We start from the raw sequence: 18,945 nt of genomic DNA, 5'->3' as shown, positions 1-18,945 counted from the left end.
GATTCCAATCTCCATGAAATAACCTTATATAATAACGTGATATCTTTCTTACCCATTAACCAGAGTTAATATAATAAGGGAAAATATAATTCTTAAATATTAAGTAAAGTTCCTTGGGCACATACAGACTATGCTCCCTTATTTCTCTCTTTTATCTTTAATGAGGACAATTGACATTTCCAGTTCAAGACCCCAAGCTGAAAACCTAGTTCACATTCTACCATCAAATGTAACTAAGTCACTTATCACAGGTGGACAGAGGTAGGGAAACAAAAAAGTGGAACAACAACAACACCAACAACAAAGGAAATCTAAATTCAAAAGCGAATTTTTTTCAGTTCTTTTTAAACACTTTTATTGGTGCATTATGGTCTCACATCATAATGCAGTTTCTAGTGATGGTGAGATACCTGCACAAAGCACTTGGCAAGCTTTCCCCAGGCTCCTTCCCCACTCCATCTCCTCCCTGAACAAGGCATTGAGATTGACACTGGTATTCTCACATTTGTACATGTCATATGCAAGTATTTCCTTCATTAATTCTTCCTCTCCCTCCTACCCTCATCCTCCCTAAGACCACCTCCCTGGCTCCATTGGAGTTTCTCCCCCATTATCTAAAGTCCCTCTTGTATCCCAGTTACTTCTTTGTTTCTGCATATGAGGGAAAACAAATGGCCCTTCTCTTTCTGTGACTAGCTAATTTCATTTAACATAATGTTCTCCAGGTCCATCCACTTTCCTGCAAATGACATTATTTTGTTCTTTATTGCTGAGTAGAGTTCCACTGTGTGCATATCCCATAATTTTTTAATCCATTTATCTGTGGATGTTCCATAATTTGGCTATCGTGAAATGTGTTTCTATAAATATGGCATATATTACTTTAATATTCTGATTTTAGTCCCTTTGAAAAGATACCCAGGAGTGGTGTAGCTGGATCATATGGTGGATTCATTTCCAATTCTAAGGAATCTCCATAGTGGGCGCACTAATGTGCAATCCCACTAACGATGTAGAAGGGTTCTTATCTTTCCACACCCTCCCCAGCATTTATTATTGTTTCACTCCTTGATGCCTGCCATTCAGAATAGCGATTTGTTTCTTACTTAATCCATAGATCTCAAAAGTGACACAAAAGACAGCATATATGGAAAAAACATATAGCATGTAATAGGAACAGCAATATATAAGTTTACAAAAATACCAAATGGTGGTTTTATTTTAAAAAGTTTAAGTCACCACAAAAGGCTGGGGGGATTTTTCAATTGTTTCTGATATGTTCCCTGTATGTGGACAAGAGAATGCATTTTTATGTTCAAATGCTATTTTTTTTTTTTTTTGCAGTATTGGGGATGGAACCCAGGGGCATTCCACCTCTGAACTACACCCCCAGCCCTAAATACAAAAAAAAATAGATTTTTTTATTCTTTATTTTGAAACAGGCTCTCTTGTTAAGTTGCAAAGGGCCTCACTAAAGAGCTGACGCTATCTGTGAACCACGATCCTCCTGTCTCAGCCTCCCAAATGCTGGGATTACAAGCATGCGCCACCATGCTCAGCTTCAAATGCTAAATTCTTAACAACTACTCACATGCTGGTTTCTTGAACAAGAAAATAATTTCTTTCTTCCCAAAAGGCTTTGTAATCACAAATAGATTTCAAGAGAATCATGTATGTGAAGGCAAAAAGTAGCTAAGTCTGTTAAAGCAACCAAAAATATTTTAACTCTCTAAGCAGGAAGGAATTACTGTGTTCTACTCTTTGGAATATCCCTGAAAAAAGTGCTGACAACCTTGTAGGCTGAAATACACGCTGGTTGATAGAGCGGATGAAGCTGAGTGAACAGATGACTTCCAGCTGCTGATCCTCCTCTTGAATCCAAATGTTTTGATTCACATACGTAAGAGTAAACTATTAACAATAATGTCTAAGAATGTCTTTTCTCTCAAATATACTTTCAAGCCAATAAGTATTTCTTTGCTTTACTAACAACCTGAAAAGCAGAGGCCGCACAATAGCTAATTCATCCTTAAAGTCTCATAAAAGCACTTCAAGAGAGACCACTCCATTAATGTATTTTCACAACTCACTCTGCTATGATTCTGTCAGAACATATTGTTTGGGTTTTGAAACACCAGTGACATTTCTGTTTTGCTTGCTTCTTCAGAGCTGATGCCTGATCATTTTAATGCATTTTCATGCAATTAATTTGACAAACATTTCCAAGAAGAGTTCTGAATGGCCTAGACTAAAGTACATATTCTCACACATTCTCTTCTTTTTCTTCTACAGTTAGTTGCATGGGGGTAAGGAATAACAAAACATTTTTTAGTTTTTTTATATAAGTCCAAATTCTATGGCATAAGTCATTTAGATTTCAATTTTTGCTTGAGTAAATATGAGTTTATTTATTTATTTATTTATTTATTTATTTATTTATTGGTGGTACTGGGGTTCCTGGAAGCCCTTCAACCTTCGGGCTACACTCCCAGACCCATTTCATATTTTTATTTGGAAACAGGGTCTCCTAAGCCAGCGCGCGCGGCTGGCTTTGAACCTGTGCGATCCTCCTGTCTCTGCCTCCCAAGCGTGGGGATTACAAGCGTACGCCACCACGCCCAGCTATAAGAGTTTATTTAAATCTGTCTCTTAAAGACAGATTTGTCTTATTATTAATTACAAATTTTATTTTATTTTATTTTATTTATTTATTTTTTGGTGGTACTGGGGTTCCTGGAAGCCCTTCTACTTCTGGGCTACACTCCCAGACCTATTTTTACATTTTTATTTGGAAACAGGGTCTCCTAAGCCAGCGCGCGCGGCTGGCTTCAAACCTGCGCGACCCTCTTGTCTCAGCCTCCCAAGCGCGGGGATTACAAGCGTGCGCCACCACGCCCGGCTAATTACAAATTTTAAACTCATTGTATTTAGAATTCAGTTATCCGGTATTACCAAGGATGCTTGGGATAAGAACAATTTTTTTTCATCTCCAGTAATTTTGACCTGTAGCTCATCAGAGCCTTTTGAAGGAGACTGGGATGTTTGGCTATTTTTTTTAAAAGTATTTACTCAGATATAGTTTGTTTGTTTATTGGTTCTGGGAGTTGAACCCAGAGGCATTCTACTTTCTTTCTTTTTTTTTTTTTTTTTGGTGGTACTGGGGTTCCTGGAAGCCCTTCTTCCTCCGGGCTACACTCCCAGACCTATTTTATATTTTTGAAACAGGGTCTCTTACGCCAGCGCGGCTGGCTTCGAACCTGCGCGATCCTCCTGTCTCCGCCTCCCAAGCGCGGGGATTACAAGTGTGCGCCACCACACCCGGCGAGGCATTCTACTTTCAAGCCACATTCCCAGCCCTATTTTATATTTTATTTGAAACAGGGATCCTACTAACTTGCTAAGGGTCTCCCTACATTGTTGAGGCATGTCTCAAACCTGTGATCCTCCTGTCTCAGGCTCCCAAGTACTGGGATTACAGGTGTGTTCCACCACATGCAGCTGAGATATAATTTATACACCATAGAATTCACATATTTAAAGTCTACAATTAAACAGTTTTTAATGTAATCACAGATATAGATGATATTGGAACATTCCCACCACCTCAAAAACATCCTTAAGCTCTCACCTGCATCCTCTCTTTCATAAGTGTTAACTAATATACCATTTCTGTCTTTGCGGGGTGATGTTTTACACCTAGCACTATGTTTTGCAAGGCTTTCCCATGTTTTATCATCTATTGTTTTGGGAGCTGAGCATTATTCCATTATGTAGTATGTATCTGTCTACATCCATGTTTTCGAGGATCATTTGGACAACAGGGCGTCCTGAAATGTTTTACTTACCAACGCACACGCGTCCATCCACACCTACGGCCAGGCCTGGGGGACAGTCGCAGCGGAAGGAGCCTTCGTTGTTGATGCAGTGCCCATTCATGCAGATTCCCGGAGTCTGGCATTCGTCCACATCTGCACAGAGAGTGCCAGAAGTCCGGCCATTACTGAGCAACACAGTTTACCTGCTACTCTATACTGTCAAACTCTAAACTTTACAATTTGTGGAAGGACACATAAAAATGACCACAATCTTATATGTAAAAGCAAGTCTTTCAAAAGGATTTTCAGAAAGATGCTTTGAGTAAACATTGCTTTACTTTTCCCACTAAAAATAAAAGAGAGAACTCCTTTTTCATTGACAACCCTGTTTAATATTAAATAATTATTTATTTCAAATTACCTAAGTGAAATGGGTTCTTAAGAAACCAAGGTAAACTTTTCTAATTTTTTTCACAGGAAACAACCTTATTTTCTGGAAGGTGGAAGTTGTTTGAATATTAATCTGATCATTTCATAATAACACAACATTTGAATTACCTCTTCTTATTGTCAATCTACTTGGCATTTATCAGGTGTAACCCAATATTAGATGGCTTCCCCCCAAGATGAAAAACTTCAAACACAGAACTGCCAAATAATGAACATTGCAGAATATGTAGAATACAATATTTATAATAAGAAAATTAATGAAAAAACAGCTTTCAAGTTAGGCATGGTGGTGCATGCTTGTAATCCCAGTATTTCGGAAGCTGAGACAGGAGGATCACAGGTTTGTGGTCAACCTCAGCTACTTAGTGAGGCTGTCCACAATTTAGTGAGACACTGTTGCAAAATAAACAATAAAATATAGGGCTGGGGGTGTAGCTCTGGGATAGCATGCCTCTGGGTTCAATCCCTAGTACTGGAAAAAAAAAAATCTTTCAGAAGTCAGTGACTATGAGACCTAAATCACCTGTATATACACATTTACATTTACCAAAACATTTGAAATGAAGTTCTGTCCTATCATGTAATGATATACTTTAGAGTCTAATGCCATATTAACCCTATGTTAAGTCCATGCCAGCCAAACTTGAGACGACATTCCAAAACTATAGCATTTCCATTTAATCTTGTTTTCTTCTCAACAGTCAAAAAGCTACCTGTTACTTAGAAATATGAGAATAAATCCTGATGTTCTCTATCTACTACCCCTAGAATTTCACTGAAATTATATTGGGGTTGCTAAGGAGTCTTGTCATTTAGATCAATTTGTTCAATTAAAAGTACAAGACATTTACTGAGTTAATTTAGTACAAAAGAGGGAAACTGAAAAAAATGTAGGAAATGCAGAATGTATTTCATCTTACAAAATTCCAATTGTGCCTATAAATATAATTTAGTCTTATTTATTTCCAAGGAGAGTATCTTATGCTTACTAAAGTTACCACTAAAACTTTGTTTTCAAACAGCTCCCTAAACAAAGTGACTAATAAGGCCGGGCGTGGTGGCGCACGCTTGTAATCCCCGCGCTTGGGAGGCAGAGACAGGAGGATCGCGCAGGTTCAAAGCCAGCCACGCGCCCTGGTTTAGGAGACCCTGTTTCCAAATAAAAATGTAAAAATAGGTCTGGGAGTGTAGCCCGGAGGTAGAAGGGCTTCCAGGAACCCCAGTACCACCAAAAAAACAAAAACAAAAACAAAAAAACAACAAAGTGACTAATAAAAATATTCAAATTATGTCTTCATTAAATTAATATAGGATTTATATAATAGTAAGACCACAAATAATCTATAGATTAGCTTTATGAAAAAGATATAATACCATACCAAAATGAATGATAATGAAATTTTTTTCTGGGAACACATACAATTGAAAACCTGCAATATTTTTTTCTTTCTCTTTTTATTCAGCCAAGGTGGAGAGAAATTATTTCTACATTGTCTCTTCCAGATTTGGTAAAACCAATCTGTTACTCATTAATTTTTTCTCTACCTTTATTATTTTTGTAAAGATGTTACTGTTCCCTAGCCCACAGTGTATTTTTTTTTGGTGGAGGCTTTACAAGCACCTATCTTACTGAATTAGCAAGAGATGAGAATAATATAAAATACACATAAAGAAACTGAAGTAATTTTTGCATGCTTCAATCCCATCAAAAGAGATGGTTTCAACTATGGTTATTCTCGAATTACGAAGCAACACCTACCAGTACAGTAACGCCCATTGGGCGCTAAAACAAAGCCTGGTTTGCAGATACACTTGAAGCTGCCATCTTCATTGATGCACATCCCATTCAAGCACATGTTGGTGGTTGTACATTCATCATGATCTGCAAAAGAGAGAGAGTAACTTTTGGACACTGGCCTTGAGGAAGGCAAATTCCCTCCCAGTCAAATTCCACTGCATAAATGAGCCGTGTGCTGATGGATTTTAAGAAGAATGTCAACTGTGTGAAAGTAAATAGCATGGAGAATGGGAAGGTCCTTTAGCATAAGAAATACAAAGTAAAAGAGTTAAATAAATCTTGTGCTTAGCTGCTATTAAGGCGATATAAACCATAACCATGAGTAGCATTTTGTGCACCAAAAAAGATAATATGAGTTCAGTGGGTGTTTGTTTTATAAGAGAAAATAAAGCAAGCTACCTTTATTGCAAATGAAATTATCTGACTTTCATTAGTGCGTGACATATAATGTATTGCTATGTGAATAATATATTTCTGTGGAATACTGGGTCTATTAGCCTGCTAGACATCAACAGAACCTCAAATTTAGAGATTTGATTGCATTACTGCATATGCTAAAGATTTCTACATTCCCCTAGACCCTGGAGGGTAAAATCTCTATTTTTTCAGTGTTGAAATCCCAACATTTAAAACATTGTAGGTGCTAATTATCATCTAAACTGAGGGGGAACAGTTGCTACTTACCATTAAATATGTACCACACAGGGAATTTCGACAAACATTGAGTTACTCGTTGTTATAACATTAAAAAAAAATCCAACCCTTTGCTGTAACAGTCATGTTAATTGCATATTTTATCTACCTATCTGAGGTGTGGAAGCTCTCGTGGAAATAGTATATGTGGTTCTAAATAAAAATGTATATCCTTTAAAAAGCTTTCTCAAGGGAGCAAGTATTTCCATACCAACACAGTTTTTTCCATCTGTAGTTAATTCAAAGCCGGCATTGCAAATGCACTGGAAACTTCCATCTGTGTTCACGCATCGACCGTTTTTACAAAGAACCCCATTCTGGATGCACTCATCAATATCTGGCAAAACGAGGAAGGCCAAAAGTTATTCTTCCAAAATTCTTGTAAATAAAAGCAAGAAGTCAATATGATTTTAACTATCCAGCTTATTTTTACATGTAATATCCAATATCATATTGCTTCTTCAGCAAAATTTTCGTTTCCCACCAGAATTTCTTCTTGGATAGGTAGGTTTAAGCAATTTTATAGCCTAATTAGAGCATGAAGAGAGAAAAACAGAAAATAGTCTGTGTGATGAGCCGGAGAGGGGGTGGACAGTTGTTTTTTGACATAGTGGTTGAAGACATTAAATGTAAGAACAATAATCCCAGCATTCAGGAGGCTGAGACCGGAGGATCGTGGTTCGCGACCAGCCTCAGCTACTTAGTGAGGCCCTCCGCAACTTAGTGAGACTCTTATTCAAAATAAAGAATAAAATATAGGACGGGGGTGTAGGTTGGAGGTCGAATGCCCCTGTTCTATCCCCAGACCCTCAAAAAAAAAAAAAAAGTAAGAATAAGATGTTGGGTAAGCATAACGTAACTAGAATTTCTGGACTAAAAGTAATATGATTAAAGTTGTTGGTGAAAGTTGACTCAAGCAACTCCTCATAGATGAATAGGAACTGAAGGGGAATATAGGCAGTCATCTGGTAAAGGATTCTGATATGAATCTGCAGTGGAGTAGAGCCTGGGCGATGGTGGTGGATGCAGCAACAGAACTGGATAAAGACTGGTGAGATCTGCTGTTGGACTCAGTGTGAGGTTTAAAGAAAACAGTAGTTGAAAAGGACTGGAAATCTTAAGCTCAGTTAATTAGAAGGGATAAAGCTGTTCTTACCCAGAGAAGGGAAGCTATGACATAGGGAAGGAGGATAAACTAACGTTTTTTGAAGCCAGATGCCATACTGCCTGAATTAAATAGGCAAATAGTACTTATGTTTAAAGGGAGCACCTCTGTGTTATTACAGAATAATGTGCCAGCACTCATTTCATTCCATGTCTTATTTTGATAAATTTACTTTTAACCTCAAGAATCTTGGTCATGATATTTCACGGAACATTTTCTTATATGAAGGCAAGCTTCCTTACCAATGCATGCTTGCTTGGTAGGAGTCCTCTGGAATCCCGCATGACATTTACAATAATAGGATCCAGGTGTGTTAACACAATCTCCATTAGTGCAGGGATTTGATGTGCATTCATCAACATCTGTGAGCAGCAAAAGAAACCATTATAGACTTCACTCCATCTGTGGAAATGTTTGTTTAAAGTACATTTAGCCCTTCCAAATTTGAGAGAAGGCCAGTCAGTGGTAACAGTCTAAATAGCGGAGTATTTATAAATGAATGAAAATTCCTTTCTTCAAATACATACAGAGACCAACCTGAAGATTTACAAAAATATTGCCCAGTGGAGAGTACAAAGGAATTTGCTTTAATCAAGAAATAATGATTTTTCTGTTGGAATAATGCCCAATGATTAAAAGCATGGGCTCTGGGAAGACACAACCATGAGTTCCAATAAGCAATAATGCTTACTGTCTACAGAAATCCCTGCAAGGGAAGAGCCTTTCTAAAGCTTAGGACATTGTCGGGAGAATAACAAAAGGTTTTTAAAAATATACATTTATATTACATGCTGTTATTGCCATTGGTTTTAAAGAAAGAGGTTTATAGATTACAGGATTTCTTTGTTATTCTTTTGGTAAATTCATCTACATATGCAAATCCTTATTCACCAAGGCTTTATTTTGTAGAAACAAAAGTGTATGTGTGTGTTTGGGGAAAATGAAAATGAAAATTCATGGAAAAATATCCCTTTTAAATTAGATTTGGGGTTCCTTAGGGTCTTACAATCAATTTAATTTATAACATAAGATGAAGCTTTATGCAAACTTTGGTTTTGATCTGAAGTGTAGGACAGTTTTCATTCAAGGTCTCCTAAGGCTTGATTAAATGCAAACCCACTGCAGAATTTAGAGACTGCAAAACCAAAGGACAGACTGAATGCTTGGACCAGCTAAAGCCCAGAGAAAGCACCTGTGCCGATGTAAGTTTAATTTGTCTTCCCTTAGCAATGCCCACTAAATATCATTTTGAATGCTGATAAATTAAAAACCTCGCCATTTAGTGAAGGCCTATTTGCCATTCCACACACACATAGAAGCCATTAACAAATGAAAGTTTGGCTAAACTGGAGGACACAACAATAAAATCAGCTCACAGGTTTACCACTTTAATAAACAGATTACTCCTTTCACAGATGTTCTCTAAAGAGGAACTGCGCTCTATCAAACTCACCAACCTCCTTTATATAAACATTCAGGCTGAGTGCAATTAAGCTCTCCCGGGTAAAGGAGAAAAAGAAACAAAACAAAACCTCATGGCGAATAAAATAAAGACAACAAAGAATAACAGGATTAAATGCTTCTTCAATCCATTCAAAGACCCTTTCAGCCCATTTAGACTCACTTACATTTAAACTTTTTGTTGATAACATCAATTCTACTGAGCCAAAGGAATGAAGCAAAATGAGAAAAGAGAAAGTTTAGAGCATTAGCAAGCATATAACGTATAACTAATGGACTTTTCAATATGAAAGAGCACCTTTAGTTTGCATTATCAAGGATCACTTAAATTCTCTGTGTGTACATAATTGAAACACAACAATAAAAAATGTGCTGTAGATGTTTCCTGACGGAAGCTTGCATGCAAAGCTCTGTTCTAGGGAAGAACATAAGCGACCAGGCACCCAGTCCCCATCTTGAGGACAACTTTTCAGGAGACCTTGTCACTTTTGAAGAACCTTTTCTCCCCTTGAGAATCTGCTCCCCCAGGCTCCCTGTTGCTAGGACAACTCTGTTCTTTATTTTGCCATTCCAGCTGCAATTCAATTTTGTCCCTTTGGCTTCTTAGGAACTGTGCGCCCATTCCACAGAGAAAATATTGAGCTCATTAATTTCTTCACTGGAAGTGAAACCAATGGCCAAAAACTATTAGTGACTTACAATTTCACGAGACTTTAAAACCCCATTATTAACCACCCCCCAGGTTATAGTTTGATTTTGAAACTTAGGCTAATTACAAGTGACCACTGCCACCTTCTGCAGTGTACACCTCATGCCTCCTTTTTATCTTTTTATTCTGCTTATCGCCCTCCAGTACCCCAAGTGGCCAAGTTCACTTGTTATATTTACAGGAACAGAAGTCCTCAACTACCACAGTCATGAACTTTGAATTCTTGCTCTGTTTTACTTGAGGATTGAATATTTTTAAGCAAAATTCATGCGCAAAATTCAAAGTCTTTCCTAAATTAGTGTACAAAGTATTTTTTAAGGGCAAATGTTCCTTAGCTCCAATAGTACTCAGGAATTTAACTATCTTATAATAGCATTTTCCCCAATTCCTTCATTTACTTTTGTAGTTTAACATCCCATGCATTTTGTGAGGACAGTGTGGTACTGGTATAAATATCGACAAATAGATCAAAATAATAGAATATAGAGTTCGGAAACAAACCCAACATATATGAACAAATGATTTCCCAAAATGGCGCAAGAGCAATTCAAAAGTGAAAAGACAGTCTTTTCAACAATGTTGCTACGTACTGATATGTAAGAAATGAACTTCAATCACTCATTCTATCCACACATCATGAAGACTTTAAAAGATTTTCATTTGCTGTTGTCCCTACTCTAGTTTTGTTATTGTTATTTATAATAACACTATTAAATGGGTTTGGTTTATGCACATTCCACATTAAAGAAGCAACCTGCAGTATTCTAAAATCTAGGAGTTCAGATAAGAGAAAGTTCAAACTCCAGGGCAAACTACTACAGAAATAGGAAGAAATGAAGTGTTCCTCTCATGGTTGACTTGTTGAGCCAGGCAGACAGTTGACTATATGCTTCCAAGATTGAAAATATTTTTTAATTTTTCACTTAGTTATGTTTTCTTAGTGAATCTCTTACAGAAGTCTCTACCTCAGGCACTGAGTGTTGTGATATGACTAGTGTATCCATACTGAAAAACTTAGCTAGGACTTCTAACTTTAAAAAAAAAATTGAAATGTAAAATTCATCTGTTAACCAGGAATCAAATGTCATGTGACATGCAGTTTGGATATTGCATGAACGGCAAGCTGGGCGTGGTGGTACACGCTTGTAATCCCCGCGCTTAGGAGGCTGAGACAGGAGGATTACGCTGGTTCGGAGCCAGCCTCGCTGGCTTAGGAGACCCTGTTTCCAAATAAAAAAATAGGTCTGGGAGTGTAGCCCGGAGGTAGAAGGGCTTCCAGGAACCCCAGTACCACCACCAAAAATAAACAAATAAATAAATAAATAAAAAATTGCATGAACGGCTAAGGAATTGTCTGTTTTAGTGCCAAAGATGATTCATTGCTGAATTTGTCCTGTACAGTTTATGTAAAACTTTCATGGTAGAGACAGGCTCTGTGCTCAGGGCCTTGTCTCTGGGAAGATGTCGTCAGTTGCAAATGTTTTGTCAGTTCCACATACAGTTTAGAAGATTCAAAAAAAAAAAAAAAGAAAAGAAATGAGCTTCAATCTATACTTCATACAGTGTAAAATTAATTAAAATAATAAAAGGCCTAAAATTATAAAACTTTCACCTTTAGAGCTTCATCTTCTTATTTGCTATCTAGAAGCAAATGCTTAAAATACTTTTATTCTTTAAAACATGGTGGATACGTTGAGAAAACTTGAGAAAATATTCAAGGAGTTACATCTGGGGGCCCAAACTCCACTTGGAAAAACCAAGGCGCTTGGTGAAGACAGAGTTGGCTTTTTCAGGCTTGGGTCTAATGTTGGGAGTATTGGTTACAGCTGTGACTAGTGTCTGCAAATACTGGTATCTCCAAGGATCATGACCAACTTCTTCAAGACTTCAAATTTAGCAAGCACAAATGGGGAACCTAAAGGATATATATATACTGTACCTTTCAAAATCTTTAGAACTCTGAATGGACTAAGCTCTTTGTCTATTTCCCAACTATTTCAAAATTCAAGCAGGGCAGTGCTATACATTAATAATTTTAACTCCTCCAGGTAGAATTAGGAATTCTACCCAGATGCCAATGTCACCCTACTATTATTAGGTATTAGAGGTGTCTCATTGCTCCATCATGCAGGTACTGTACAGGTCACAGTTTATGAGTGCACACAAATTAAAATGGAATTTGAGGAATCGGAACTTCCAAGCATACCATTGATTCTGTGGGAAAATGTTTTGTGAGTTCCATACAACTCTCACTAATAAATCAATTTTTTTGTTGTTGTTGTTGTACTGGGGTTCCTGGAAGCCCTTCTACCTCCAGGCTACACTCCCAGACCTATTTTTTATTTTTGGAAACAGGGTCTCCTAAGCCAGCGTGGCTGGCTTCGAACCTGCACGATCCTCCTGTCTCCGCCTCCCAAGCGCAGGGATTACAAGTGTGCACCAACACGCCCGGCATAAATTTTTTTTTTAATTTTTTTTTATAAAAGCCAAAACAAACTTGGGGGCTCTGGAGTAGCTGTTCTCATGGTCTGGTCTGTGGACTGCTGGAAGCCACTATGCACTTAGGGGGTTCTTGATTTAAATCTACTGGCTTAACTACATTGCATAATAATGCAAGTGGTGCGATGCCTCTGCCAGCACCATCAAATCCTGGCAGGCACTGCCACAAACACAAAGTGTGTTTATGAAAAAGGCGTTTTAACTTAATAGCATTGGTGAAGCAGTAAAAATCAGCTATACTACATCTTGAGCAAGGAGTATAGTTTTAAAAACATCTTCATTGTATTCTTCAACCAAACAACATATCACAACAAATTAGACAGGGATATGAAAACCTATCTGGATTGCTTCTATGAAGGCAGTCATTAAATAAACCTGCTTAAAAAGGCAAACGACACTCATATCAATTCTTTTTGTTTTATAAAATCTGTGATTTTATAAAAAGTTACTTATATTCACATGCAAGAGTGTACCACTGTTACTTTTAAATGAGTAAATGTTAGAAAACTTCAGCTCTTTTATTTCTAATAAGTTAATTATGTATATAATCAATAAGTTTTAAGAGTTTAAATGAGTTCAAAATATTTGAGTATCAAATTTTAGTAGCATATTGTCTTCTCAATCTTTTAAGAATGAGTTGTTTTCAAAATATATTCACTGTTATGTAGAAATATTTTAATCTTAATATTATATCAAGAGTAGTAACTAGAAAAGGGAGAAAAGGGAGAGTTAGGGATGGGAAATTCTTGAAGTGTCTAGCTCCGAAAGAAGGTTGAGGGATGTGGGCACATGGAATTGTACACACAAAAGGGAGAGCTCGAAAATTAGCTTTACTTTCAAAATATTTTTTTAAAACTCATATCATAATCATATTTTAAAATCATATCAATTTGTTGTTATGGCATAACACCTATTAAAAAACTAAAATGAGTTAAAGAACTATGACCTTACCTATACAGTCTCCATTCGCATCCTGCTTATGACCCATGTTGCATTCACATCGGTAGCTGGAAACAGTAGGTATGCAGCGTCCGTTTAAACAAAGATTAGTGTGGTGCTTACAGATATCTATTGTCTGGTTCAGAATTGCTGCGGGAAGTCAAAGCGCAAGTAATATTTAATCATTACAACATGTATTAGTTCTCTTAAAATTACTTTTGAAAGTTATTTAAAAGAAAATTAATCAAAAATTCATAAAACCCCACATTATCCTATATTTTATTAAATTTTAATATGAAGAATCTAAGAAAATACTCTTGAGACATATGGCTGCAACTTGCATTTGTTCAGTTATACATTTGGGAACTTTACCCATAATGATGTCTTTTTAAGATGTTAGGAATGTTTTATCACATGTTTGAGTACTTTTTATTTTACTTTTGAAACTCTGTTGAATATTTAGATATAGTAAAAGGCAGTATGCCAAGGAAAATAAACATAATACTATGGGATATCATTAAATATTATTAGCAAGAACAGTGCTTCTAAAAGGAGTGATCTTAAATGTCAACTTCACGAATGCCAATTCTGATCTGAAGCCAACACTCTCGATTTCTTAAGCAATTTAACAAAAAAGGGTGAGGAAAAGATACGTGCATTACAATATTTGGATAGGCCCAGAGCAGGACTTAGTTTGTCTCAGTTGAAAATGGTTTGGAAAAATAACTCAGCAGGTGCGTGAATAGAACAGCTGCGACGAGCCAAATGAAATATGCTGAATCTCCACCATGCTTTTTTTGGTGGCATCATCTATAATGGAGCATCACTGGTCTATCATTGGTATTTTCAGAAAGCCCGGATCTCATTTTTTTTTTTCCATTTTAGTGCAAAGCTTACATAACAGAAAAATAATGTTTTCTTACTACATTTTCCTTAATTTAGTGTTATTGTATTTTAGACCTTGAAGTAGGTACACACACACACACACACACACACACACACACACCCCTTTTGGAAAGAAATGTATATTGAATATTATAATAATACTATATGAAGTAGATATCTAAAGTATCCACAAAAAGGTATGACTACTTACTTAGTCCAGTGATGATGGGCCCCTGTCCCCCGGCTCCTACACCAGCTCCCCCAACACCAGGAGAAAAGCCATTGCCTCCAGGGACGGGAAGGAAGCCTGTCCCTCCTGGGCCATAGCCATTGCCATTGCCATTTGGGAGAAAGCCATTTCCCCCGGTGCCTCCAGGTCTGGAACCAGCACTCCCTGGAATCCCTCCCATGGGAAGTCCTTCCATGCAAAGCCTGTGATACTCCTCTAGAAAAAAAGAAAGTTTAGTTGACCATAATGGATGCCTTAAAGCAGTTGGCACATTGCAATCATTTTAGTTTACCTAGTAGTTTACACAACACAAAAAAATAACCAATTTATTATTATTATTATTTTTTTTTTGTGGATGGAACCCAGGGGCATTCTACGTTCGAGCTATACCCCCAGGCCTATTTTTGATTCTTTATTTTGAAAGAGGGTCTCACTGAGTTGCAAAGGGCTTCACTAAGTAGTAGCTGAGGCTGTCCACGAACTGCGATCCTCCAGTTTGAGCCTCCCAAATGCTGGGATTACCAGCGTGCATGAACATGCCCAGCAATCAAGTTACTATCTTGATAAGTGTTTTTAGTACCTGCTGTAGCAGGGAAAAGATACAGATGTTTCAGAAAATATTTAAACTCTATATCCCACATTATTTTAACTAAGTTTCATAAGCGAGTATTTATATGTATATTTTTATTTTATGCCTCTAAGTACAATATGTAATATTTTAGAAATAACTATAAATGCAAGAAATTTACTTCAACAAGAAAAAAGCAAAGCCTTAAATAATTAATTCTAATGTTTGGTCTTACTTGACTCCTCGTCAGTATTATACCTACATATTCCTACATATTTTTCTTGTCCCTTTTATCCTCTTTCAGGAATTAGGTTTTAATCTGACTCCAAAATAATAGTTTTTCCTAATGTGGATTTTAATGGTAGACAATATCCAATTCATGTTAAAATCTGCTTCTAAGTTGTACCAGTACCAAAGTTGAGTGAAAAAAGGAAGGATATAAAAATTGCCATAAGTAGTCATAGAATTAAGGCACTATACTACAAAAAATTTTTTAAAAATACTAGTTTTTGGAACTATACGATTCCAAAATTACTAGAAATTAATTTTCCTTCATATTTTTTGATGGTACTGGGGGTGGAACCCAGGGGCTTTTCTACCTCTGTGCTATACTCCCAGACCTCTTTTATACTTTATTTGGAAACAGGGTCTCACTAAGTTGCTGAGAGCCTTAGTAAGTAGCTGAGGCTAGTTTCGAACCTGTGCCATCCTCCTGTCTCAGCCTCCCAACCTCTGGGATTACAGGCCTGCGCCACCAAACCCGGCTTTTTTCTTCACTCTTTAATGAATGGATTTTGGTATTTTATGGCTTAGTTATTTTGGAAGAATGTAGAATGTGTCTTGATTTTTTTCACTCCATTACTGTATATACATGTATGTATACTAAAATAAATTTCAAAAATTTAATTTTCATATTTCTATGATTCAATATGAAAAAACAGGATATATAGGGAATAAGCATTAATCGTACTTTGCCATTCATGTTATATATAAGCAGAGTAACTACTCATTCATCCTGAAGTTTTTTCCAATATAAACTAATTTATAAACCAGTTACTATAACAAATGAATGAGAAGATCATGAGAAAAAAAATATCTTCATGGATGGGAGCCCTATGAGATGAGGGCATTTCTGAAATAAATAGGAAGGCAGAATCCTGTTATTCAAAGATATTAAAGCTCTGAAGTGAAAGGTTTGTACCTGAACTGAAATACTGACATTGAAATTAACTTTTAAAAAACACTTGCACAAAAACAAATCCATCAGTTTTCAGAATTTTGTCTGATGTTACCAAACGGGGGTTATCAAAATGGATCCCAAATAAGCAGTGCCATCATATCCCTGACAAAGACGCCGTGTTCCGGAAGACATCAGCTGGAACCAAGAGAACCTAACCCCACAGCGAGAAGAGCAATGTACATCACCGCTACTGATCTTCCCAGCACACCCTGAGCAGGAGCCAGCCACTCACCAGAGCCTCGGCCAGGACAGGCCTCAGGAAGGGAGCCGGCGCCCCAGCAGCGGCCCGGCTCACAGCAGCACTGCGTTTTGGTCATTCTGCCCGGGAGCTCTTGTGCACAGCGACCATTCACCAGGCCTGAGAAGCACGTGCCAGTTCTCTGATCTGGACATATGAAGGCAAAACAGAAGACATGGCGGAATCACCTCAGGTTCTGAGAGTGATCCTGTCACACATCAGAAGAATGTAGGCAAAGTGAATTACCTACTGCTATGATTTTACTTAATTTCTCTTAACTTCTATCGCATGTACTAGTTTTTTTTTCTTCTCTTAATTTCTATGCATTTATTCATTGATTTATGCAGCAAACATTCATTAAGCACTTATTCTATGTGTTATTCCCGGGAATATAAACGTCAAGGGCATGGAGCAGATAAGAGGGCAACGTGCAGTGATACGCACTGGGGTATGGCCTTGAGGACTGTGCTGTGTCCTGGAATCCCCTCGCTTGCTTTTTCTCTTGCTTTAGGCCTCCATGATGTGAGAACAGAGCACTTGCTTTCTCCCTCTCTCTGCTTCTAGCCACCATGCTCTCAGCTCTGCAGATGTAACCTGCCTGACATGGACTGAATCCCTGAAATCTTCAGAACTGTGAACAAATAAATATTCCTTTCTCTAAGTTTTAGTGGTTGTTTTGGATCACAGCAACAATAATGCTGACAAGAGTCTTGCATACCTTCTAAATTTTTCAACTATACAGCGCAGATGGTAACAACTAGGGAGAAATCAGGTTGGATGATACAAGACAAGGCTCATCTTTAAAATATGTTTTTTTTTGGGGGGGGATGTGGAATAAATAAGCCTGGAACCCAGAGAAATAGTAGGATATTTGCAAGTTGTCAGTATATATGTGTGATACTAAGTTATCATGCTGGACAATATTTTCAAGTAGAGACAGAAGTGATCCTGATAAGAGAAAAAGCAGGGTGAGCACCTGGGTGGTACACTGAATCTGACAGTTTTGTCACAGTGAGGAGTTGGTGCATTATCCTGCAGAATAACCAATCAGGAGCTGCATTACCATGATGCAAATGATAATTATTAATTGCATATAATTTTAGTAATAGGTAAATCTAACATTTTTAGTACTAAATACAAATTTAAAATAAATATTTTCTTGAATAACCCATAGTATGTCTCAAGTTGCTTCTATGCTATAATGAAACAAATTAATTGGAGTAGAACACATCCTTCCATTTTCAAAAAAAAAAATCTATGATGCTCAAAGGCAAAACACCAAATTTGATGTCTGCACATGTATTTAAAGGTAATAAAATCTTCAGAGTTGGGCTTGGACAATTTGTCACTGGGAATAATTTCCCAGGTAGGTTCCTATTTCTAATAATGATTTAAGAAAAGAAATTCTAAAACATCCATTCTAGGAAGCTAAAGTATCATATTCTTAGATCAGGATACAAATTAAGAACAGGATATAAATTAAGATGAAAAAATTCAAAATCTTAACAATAATTACTAATGATCTGAGACACAACTAGTACAAGAAATCAGGATGAAAATAATCATCTCTTCAAGTATCCTGCAAGGAAGCTGTAGCATACAGAGGAATTAATGTTAATGAAAGACTCAAAGGATAACCATAAAGCTCCAAGAAAGAGTAACTAATAATAAATAAGTAAATAACACAAGAAGAAACAAGACTCAATGAAGAAAAACTAAATAAACAGTGTATTTCAGATACAGAAATGAAAAGACCAATTCTGAGGAGTGTTACTGTATTGAACAAGTTTACTGCACATAGATGAAGAGAGAATTGCTTATCTGGTATATGTATATCTTATCTTCAGTGTAATTCAGGGGGACAAAGATATAAAGATATAATGTCAATGAATATACAAATGAGCATGAAAAGGTAATAAACATCTAAAGAGAGAAGTAGGAAAAGATTTAAGCAAAATGGGAAAGAGACAATTCTCAATAGAAAAAGCATTTGAACTTCACAGAATATTGTAAGACAACCTTAGATCTAGAAAATCCAATATAAAGTGAAAAGAAATAAAAACAATAGAAAACAAAACTTACAAAACTACATGGGGAATCGAGAATTCTAGCACTAGAGTGGATTATTTATACAACTCTGTCAGTAAGTGGTAAATAACAGCAGACAAAATTCTGAAGGAAAAGAGAGATTTGAATGTTACAGTTAGTGAATATATCGAGAATCTAGCATTCACCCATTGGATAAATCTATCCTTT

The 18,945-nt window shown here is 36.8% G+C and overlaps 1 protein-coding gene across 1 annotated transcript in view; it reads right to left on the bottom strand.

Annotated features, from left to right (window-relative positions):
• The window catches only part of FBN2 (fibrillin 2), a gene marked incomplete at both ends in the record, with an annotated part of 232,315 nt that overhangs the window by 103,632 nt on the left and 109,738 nt on the right, over nt 1–18,945 (bottom strand). The window contains 7 exons of the mRNA XM_080698411.1: nt 3,846–3,968; nt 6,025–6,147; nt 6,968–7,093; nt 8,164–8,283; nt 13,542–13,679; nt 14,626–14,859; nt 16,684–16,836. Of these exons, the coding sequence (XP_080554537.1) occupies nt 3,846–3,968; nt 6,025–6,147; nt 6,968–7,093; nt 8,164–8,283; nt 13,542–13,679; nt 14,626–14,859; nt 16,684–16,836 (1,017 nt within the window). The remainder of the gene's footprint in view (nt 1–3,845; nt 3,969–6,024; nt 6,148–6,967; nt 7,094–8,163; nt 8,284–13,541; nt 13,680–14,625; nt 14,860–16,683; nt 16,837–18,945) is intronic.

This window comes from Muscardinus avellanarius (assembly GCF_963383645.1).
Source record: "Muscardinus avellanarius genome assembly, chromosome: 7".
NCBI lineage: Eukaryota > Metazoa > Chordata > Mammalia > Rodentia > Gliridae > Muscardinus > Muscardinus avellanarius.
Note: the sequence above shows the minus strand (reverse complement) of the source record. Positions and strands in the feature narration are given on the sequence as shown.